Genomic DNA, 8,114 nt, shown 5'->3' on the forward strand with positions numbered 1-8,114 from the left:
TCATGAGCAGGCAGCACAAGCAGCCACACAACCCAAAAGCTCACTTGTATGGCTGCTTGTGCTGCCTGCTTGGCAGCACAAGCAGCCACACAACATCCCGCTTCATCTCGCCTCCTAGTCTCGCCTCATCTCGCCTCATCTCGCCTCACCTCGCTTCATCTCGCCTCACCTCGCTTCATCTCGCCCCACCTCGCCTCATCTCGCCTCATCTCGCCTCACCTCGCCTCATCTCGCCTCATCTCGCCTCATCTCGCCTCATCTCGCCTCATCTCGCCTCACCTCGCTTCATCTCGCCTCACCTCGCTTCATCTCGCCCCACCTCGCCTCATCTCGCCTCATCTCGCCTCACCTCGCCTCATCTCGCCTCATCTCGCCTCACCTCGCCTCATCTCGCCTCATCTCGCCTCATCTCGCCTCATCGCCCCTCACCTCGCCCCATCTCGCCTCATCTCGCCCCATTTTTTTCTTTTCTAGACCACTCCGAGACCGACCCAAGACCGACCCGAGACCCGAGATCGACCCGAGATCGACCCGAGATCGACCCGAGATCGACCCGAGATCGACCCGAGATCGACCCGAGATCGACCCGAGATCGACCCGAGATCGACCCGAGATCGGCACGAGCGATCAACCCAACAATGCCCCAGAGCCCCCTCCGGGGGGACCCCCCCTCACCCCGAGTGTCCGTGTCCTTCGCGAGTCACCGATGGGGAGCGGGGGGGGGTGCGAGATGCACAGGGGAGGCTGGGGAGGGGGGGGTCCACTCTGAAGACTGCCGACCGCGGGGGGGTTTTGTCCCACAGGGTTTTACCCTCCGCGCGAGGATCGGCGCGGCGAGGGGGTAGGTTCGAATTCGCCGCGCAACATTTCACCCCCACAGGACCCCGCCCACCCCCCCTCATGGTCCCACCTAGCACCCCAATGAGCCTTCGCACCCCCTCCTTGCGCAGTGTCCCCCACTATGTGTCGCCGTTATCGGGGCATGCTATCCTGTGTAGTCAGGGCAAGTGGGGGCGGGGGGCACTCCCACCGACGTATGTATCTGTGGTGACTGTCTCCAGTCTCGGAGGGGGGCTTGAAGCTAAGAATATTTTATTTTTTACCTTCATTCATCTCCTGACGTCAGCGTGAGGACCTCTGCAAGTGAGGACCTCTGCGGCAGTGAGGACCTTTGTGACGCCCGGCTGCGCAGCCGCAACCGCGGCGAGCGAATCCCGCGAGCGGCAGTGAGCAGTTAAGTACATGAGGGAGGGGTCCCCTGCTAGTGCCATCTGCCTAGTTGCCAAACGCGTCCTTGTGTGCGCCCCTATATGAGGACCTCCGCGGGTGACGTCCTCACTTGTGCAGATGAAGGTCCTCACGCTGACGCCCCAGGGGATCCATGAAGCTAGGGATGAAGGTGCGCGGCGGGGTTGATTCGTGCCGTCAGCGGCCCAGAGACAAAAACGTATGATAAATGATGTGGCCCAGGCGGGGTGGGAGGTAGCCATCCAGGCCGCCTCATGGGCAACGATATCAAAGCCACAATGACGTCCGGATCAGATAGGATGATTAGCGTGATTGTAAGATGTAAGGTCATTTGTGGAGGTGGATGTGCTTGATCGACTGGTGCGCTGCTAGTCGCTAAATGTGCTGCTGTTTGGCGCATTGTGTCAGGGCTACTAGGGGTGGCACGCGGAGCTGGGGTATCCACCCGTCTCAGCTCGCTGCGATCGGGTATCCCATGTGTCCGGCGGGCGGGGCGCGCACCATGCTGCTTGAGGGTGACCGTCGGGCGCTCCGTTTTCTGGGCGCGGACTTCGGTTCTGAACCCAACGAGCGAACTCTCTCGCACAGCACACAGGTTCGACACAGGTACTGAACTTCGGAAAATTCTTTTAGTTGAATTCTTTTATTGAGACAGGCAACTGCGTGAATTCTTTTGTTGGTGTCACGCTGCTGCTCGCCGCCCGCGTCGCCTGACACACACACACACACACACACACACACATTATTAATGATCGAGTATTAATTATTAATTATTAATCATCGGGAGGCGGCGCGGCGCGGCGGCGGGAGGCGCGAGTCGGCGGCGCGGCGAGGCAGCGGGCGGCGCAGGGCGGGGCGGCGCGGCCGAGGGTGGGGTAATTACTTAATTATTAATTATAATGAATTAATAATCATCGGGCGGCGGCGCGGCGCGGCGGCGGGCGGCGCGGAGCGGGGCGGCGCGACCATCTGTACTGACGGGGCCTCTGCTCTTTGATGCGGCGCAATGGTCGCGCCGCCCTCGACTCAAGGGGCTGCCTTCCACCCGTAGCTGCTCAGGCCGGGGGAGGGGGGGAGGCCTCCTGTTCCCCGCGGAACACGAGAAGGCCCCTCCTTGCCCGGTCTGCGATGCAGGGCGGTGGTCGTGCCAATTATGTACATGCCCTTCTCCTTGGAGGAGTCCAAAGGCCCCGTGCCGCGATCACTGTTGCTGTGGCACACAGGCACAAACATCGGTGGGTACCAGAGCAAAAACGGATGGATGCAAGAGGTCCTCACCTGGGAGGTCCTCACTAGTCCGCGAGAGGTCCTCACCCGCACCCGGGAGGTCCTCATTGGCGTACACAAAGACGCGTTTGGCTCGACGTTTGGAGCTAAGCATGGCAGAGGCGCCCTCCCTAGATAGTTAGCCTTACTACTCTTACTCCGTTTGTGCCACCTCACTCACTCGCCGTGTCCAGTCTGTGAGACAGTGGACTGTTGATGCGGGATGTTTTGTTAAAATCGTTTCAAATTCTTTTTATTGAGGGAGTTTTGTTGTAAAATTCTTTGTATTTTAGGGCGGTCGAGTGCACGGTCCACGGAGCTAAGTGCCTCGCCGTCCTCGCCGGAGTCGCTTAGGCGGCTCCAGTGGTGTACCTGTGTTAGTGCCAGTGCGCGCCAGTCCCGTGCCCAGTGTCGTGCGAGGGAGTTTTGTTGCAAAATTCTTTTTATTGCGCGTGCGCAAATTCTTTTTATTGGTGTGCCGCTGTGGCCGCCGCCTCTATGCTCCTGCCCTGTCCGGCACCTCCGCTGCACCTTCCGCTGCTGCTCGCCGCTGGCGCCGATTCACCGCTCCTCGCTGACGCCACACCAGCAGCGGCAGCCGCGACCGCTGCAGTCGCGGCCGCTGACGGCCCGGCGCTGCAGCTGCTCGAGTTTGCGCGTGAGTTTGCGCGCGAGGGCGTGCCTTACAGCCCGTCGGTGATCGGTCCGGCGCTGAGCGAGCTGCGCGAGAGCATCAACGGCGTCCTCCTCGACGTGCGACTCCTCTCGCTCTACCTCAACGCGGGCGTGTTTGCGCTCGCGCTGATCTGCGGCCTTCTGCTCGGCGACCAGTCGCGGCCGGATCTGCCGCGCGACGAGCGCGAGGGCGACGACGGCCTCTACCGCACGATGCCGGCGGCGAGAGCGGCCACGTGGGACCGCGGCGGGCCGACCTTTCGCGGCGGCGGCAGAGGCGCGCTGTCCGAACGCAGCTCTTTGCCGCCGCCGCCGCCGGCGCAAAAGTTCGTGGACGAGCTGCGGCCGTCGCGTGGTGCCTTCACCGCCGTCTCCGCAGGTCGAGAGTTTGATCAAGGTGTGAGCCGTGAGGAACAACTGATTAAGTGGCCTTCACCGCCGTCTCTGCAGGCCTGTGGGTCGAGTTCGTTCTCTGCGTCGCTCTCGACACGCTCGGCACCGCGTCCTACTTTTACCCGCTGGGAGAGTTTGTGGGACGGCGGGGAGGCCACTTCCTAGACCCTTCCTGCACCCTTCCTAGACCCTTCCTAGGCGAGTTTGTGGACGGCGGCTTCGCCTTCGCCTACGCCTTCGCCATCGAGCTCTTCTTCGACTGGCCTGCGATGGCGCTGTTTGGCTTTTGGGAGGAGGCGCTTCCGTATACGGACGGCATCCCCAGCCCGCCACCCCCGCCTGGGCTCGCCACTACTGTGACCGTGATTGCTCTTCTCCTCGCTGTGACAATAGGCATCCCCACCGCCACCCTCGCCTGGGTCCTCACCGTGTGCGGCGTGCGGTACGCCATGCAGGGGCGCACCGCCAGGGCGGGCGTGCGCCAGGGGAAGGACCGAGGCACTTTGCTGCTCGTCGACCGGCTGGCAAAGGGGCGGGGCGAGGCGCTGCGAGAGAAGCGGCCGGCTCGCTGGTTCGACGACCAGTGGGGCTATCTTGACGACCCCGCCGCCGCCAAGGGGGCCGACACGAGCCCGATCCTGCGGGACCGCTCCGGCAACGCGCTGCCGTGACCGGCTGACCGCGCTCGGGCCGGCGGGCGTAAGGGTCGAGCTACTTGTTGGGTGAGCAGCACGATGTTCACGTCGTGACGGCTTACGTCTCTGGCGTGGTCTATGGTATCCGTCGCGCAGCGACCCCGCGACACTGGGGGGAGGCGCGCTTGTTCTTCGTTGTTCGTCTCACCGCGCGGGACACGGGACACCGTCGAGTGTCACGCCGCCACCTAGCACTTACTTTTTGAGACACTTTTCGATCAAAAGAACATGCCAGGCGCGCACACATGCGCCATGCCACCAATGTGCCGTCGCGGGAGTGAGAAAATACATGCACTGGCCACTGTCCTATCGCAGTAGAGTCTCTAGGAGAAAAGCCGTCGAAGTACGAAGACGAAAAGTGCTCCCCCCGCGCGAGCGAGTGTGCGGAGGGTCCGCAGCGGTTACAGCGTCCAAGGCGGCGACGTCGGAGTGCACCCTCGTCGAACGAGTTTGCCGCGCCTCGCCAAGGGTCCCCATGGGGGTACAGACGAGGAGGGGGGGCGCACTGGAAGTCACCTCCAGAGCTCCAGCGCCTCGCCGCCTCGTCGGGCAGAGACCGCCCATCACCAGGTCCCCTCCGAAGCGGCTCCGAGGAGCGTTTGAGAAACGTCCAGCTCGAGGCAGCGCATCACCAGATCGCGCACCTCGAACACCGCTCGGTTTGCCTCGGCGCGCGCTCGCACCGTGGGATGGCACCGACGCACTGCCTGGGACATGCAGAGATGCGGGGTGTTGGCAGGACGTTTGTGTTGGTAGTCTGCGTGGCGATCGAGGAGTGAGCCAGGGTTGGGCAAGCTCGCGCACCTCGCAGAGGTCGGCTGGCGGCGAGGAGAGGTCGTCGACCACGACGCCAGCGCCCACCTCCTCCACCCACTCGAGCACTTTCTTCTCCTGCGCCATCACGCCACGCCGCTCGCTCACGAAGGCCGCGCCGCTTGCCAGCGCCTCCGAGACGGTGCCTGGGCCCGGCTTGCCAATTACCATGTCTGTGCGGCGCATGTGGTCCCGCACCTGTGCACCGAGGAGACGCGTCACGCGCAGTGGACGGGGAAAGGGCTGTCATGCTTCTCTCGGCGTTGGACAAGTGCGGTGCCCCCCTCGAGATGCCCCCCACCGTGCGTTGGTGCAGGTGTCTGTGTGTGTGATTGAGCAATCGAGCCTGCAATGCGGGTAGCATCGGCTCCGCCACGCAGTCGCCACGCGCGCGCAGACGGTCAAGGAGGCGTGCATTGGCGCCGCAGAGCGCCACCACCTCCAGCGCGGGCCAACGCCGTTTGAGCGCATCGACGACCGCCTCGACGCGCATCGGAGGCATCGCGCCAAAGCTCACCAACGCGCGGCGCGGCTCTTGCGGCCGGCCGAGCAGGGCACCACACGCGTCCTCCTCGGGCTCGTCCCGCTCCTCCTCCTCGGGCTGCGCCAGTTCACCGTGCTGCACCATGATAGAGTCGGCCGACGGTTGCCTCGAGTGCCGCTTTGCTGCACGGTGGAAAGTCGGATGGACCACCATGCCACTCGTGCGGAGCTGAGGCGGGGCGGGGCGGGGCGAAGGGGGGGTGATTGAGAAGGGCGGTCGGGGTGCGGAGTCTAGGAAGGGAGGCCGAGGCGAAGCGCGAGCAGGAGAGGCGCAAGAGCCGAGCATGGCAGGTGGCACAACACACCACATCGGAGGGTGCATAGCCGAGCTGCTTGCACTGCTGCTGCAAGGTGGACGTGCCGGCGACGATGATATGGCGCACCGCGCCGCCGCGCCGCCGCTCGTCCACCCACGGGTGCTCCGCCTGCGTGCGTTGGCGAGGGGCGGAATGGACCGGCCGTCTTGACATTTCGGATCATGCGAGGGTGGGTGCGGGGGGTGGGGGGGGGGAGTAGCCACCGAGCTGGCAAAGTCAGTCACGACGGTGATGAGCGTCGCGTTCGGGTTTACTGTCTCCAACGCGTCCCGCATGTGCGAGTTGAAGAATGGCACGAATGAGACGATGAGGTCTGGGGGGGCTTCCGACCACAGGCGCACGAGCCCACCAACGATGCGCGAGCGGAAGAGGTAGGTGAAGACACGGACGAAGAGGCCGAGGAAGCCGGCGGTCACCATCCACCCGTGCCGCAGTAGCAGGTTGTACACCTCGTCACCGTCAAAGCCGCTCGCTCGCGGCTCCTTGAGCCCCCACACGCATGCCTCCACCGTGTATCCAATGTCAAAGGTCTCGACCACGTCCGAGTCGCTTAGCGAGCGAGGTATGTTGTAAAATTCTGCATCTGCATCCTGCACCGGGTGCAGTTCAGACACAGCTTTGCATTGGGCCTGATTCTGCATTCTGCATTCTGCATCCTGCATCCTGCATGATGTCATGTGTGGTGCCCGGGCACAAAAGGCAGAGATATGGCACGATAGTTACTCTCGAGCGCAGATTACGCACGATCACCTCCTGAGGAGCGCCAACGGCGCGACGCGGCCCGGGTTTCGCACACAGCAGCCCCCGGCAGGGCCTAGGGAACAGCGTGTGAGCTCTGGCGAACTATCATAGCCGCAGACTTGTCCATGCGAAAAAGGAGCGCAGATTAAATCCTGATGTCCGGAACGGACTTATGTGTGTTGTACTTTTATGAAAACCGTGAGCGGTGGCGAGTCTGTGGGGAGCGCGGCGCGTTTCGACGGATGGGATCTTTAATCGTGTGGCTTATCGGCTTATTCGCGGAACAAAAAAGCGGCGCTTAACCTCTCTTCGGCCCCAAAGCTGTGAACTGCACCCGATGCAGGATGCAGATGCAGAATGCAGAATGCAGAATCGGGCCCAAAGCTGTGCACTGCACCCGATGCAGGATGCAGATGCAGGATGCAGAATGCAGAAGCGGGCCCAAAGCTGTGAACTGGTACCCGATGCAGGATGCAGATGCAGAATGCAGAATGCAGAAGCGGGCCCAAAGCTGTGAACTGGTACCCGATGCAGATGCAGATGCAGAATGCAGAATGCAGAATCAGCCCCAAAGCTGTGAACTGCACCCGATGCAGGATGCAGATGCAGAATGCAGAATGCACAAGCGGGCCCAAAGCTACAGCTGTGAGAGACGTGCAGGATGCAGGATGCAGAATGCGGAATGCAAAAACTCACCCACAGCCAGGAGAGAGCGGACAACTCGCCCAATTATAGGTACGGCTCTAGGAGAGGCCAAAAAAGAGTCGTACAGAATGCACAATGGCTGTTCTTCACCTTTCTACCTACCTACTGCGCAATGCAGGTGCAGAATACAGAATCCCACCCAAGAGTGCACTGTGTGTGCAGAGTCTGTCTGTACGGCTCTACGGCTCTATGGTGCAGATGCTCTCTATACAGACTGCAAACTGCATGCAACATGTCTCCCCGTCTCTGTTCTCTGGGTTCTCTTCGAGGGTTCGCTCTTACTGACGTACGAGTTCGTCAATCTAGCGCGAGAAACCGCCATCATTTAGTTACGGCATTACGGGTGAGCCACGTATGAAAGAACCAGGCGCTCTCCAGAGCCGTATGGTACACGAAACGCCACCCCCCCACAGGAAAGGTGGCTTCGTGTGAGCTAGCTGCCGATGGTGGCTCCCCCCTGGTGCTGTCGGGGCGGCGACGTGACGGCGTCCTTGATGGCGGCTATTGGCAGTCGGGGTTGAAGTCGGCGGCCATGCCGACGGGCCGCATCGCCGGGAAGAGCAACACCTCCTTGATGGACTCGTTGTCGGTCAGCAGCATGCACAGCCGGTCGATGCCCATGCCCCACCCCGCCGTCGGCGGCAGGCCGTACTCGAGCGCCTGGTGGTGTGGAGAGGGCTCGTCGAGGAGGCGCCCGTTCACACACAGCAGTCGGCCG

At 62.4% G+C, this 8,114-nt stretch overlaps 3 protein-coding genes across 3 annotated transcripts; 1 reads left to right on the top strand and 2 right to left on the bottom strand.

Annotated features, from left to right (window-relative positions):
• Positions 1–2,407: 2,407 nt before the first annotated feature.
• EMIHUDRAFT_244257 (hypothetical protein) lies at positions 2,408–4,253 on the top strand (the record flags this gene model as incomplete). The annotated part of the gene is made up of 5 exons (XM_005769613.1): positions 2,408–2,613; positions 2,808–2,859; positions 3,190–3,568; positions 3,640–3,719; positions 3,786–4,253. The coding sequence occupies 5 exons, from the start codon at positions 2,408–2,410 to the stop codon at positions 4,251–4,253; spliced, it is 1,185 nt and encodes a 394-aa protein (XP_005769670.1).
• Positions 4,254–4,840: 587 nt separating this feature from the next.
• Positions 4,841–7,623, bottom strand: EMIHUDRAFT_244258 (hypothetical protein; the record flags this gene model as incomplete). The annotated part of the gene is made up of 9 exons (XM_005769614.1): positions 4,841–4,984; positions 5,082–5,288; positions 5,530–5,709; positions 6,017–6,058; positions 6,154–6,613; positions 6,701–6,764; positions 6,995–7,082; positions 7,153–7,328; positions 7,608–7,623. 9 exons carry the CDS (start codon positions 7,621–7,623, stop codon positions 4,841–4,843), a joined length of 1,377 nt encoding a protein of 458 aa, XP_005769671.1.
• Positions 7,624–7,897: 274 nt separating this feature from the next.
• Positions 7,898–8,056, bottom strand: EMIHUDRAFT_244259 (Lysyl-tRNA synthetase; the record flags this gene model as incomplete). Its single annotated transcript, XM_005769615.1, has 1 exon — positions 7,898–8,056. A coding segment is annotated over one exon (159 nt), but the record flags the coding sequence as incomplete, so codon positions are not given.
• Between the last annotated feature and the right edge of the window lie 58 nt (positions 8,057–8,114).

The sequence above is a fragment of the Emiliania huxleyi genome (assembly GCF_000372725.1).
Source record: "Emiliania huxleyi CCMP1516 unplaced genomic scaffold EMIHUscaffold_414, whole genome shotgun sequence".
In the NCBI taxonomy this organism is placed as follows: domain Eukaryota; phylum Haptophyta; order Isochrysidales; family Noelaerhabdaceae; genus Emiliania; species Emiliania huxleyi.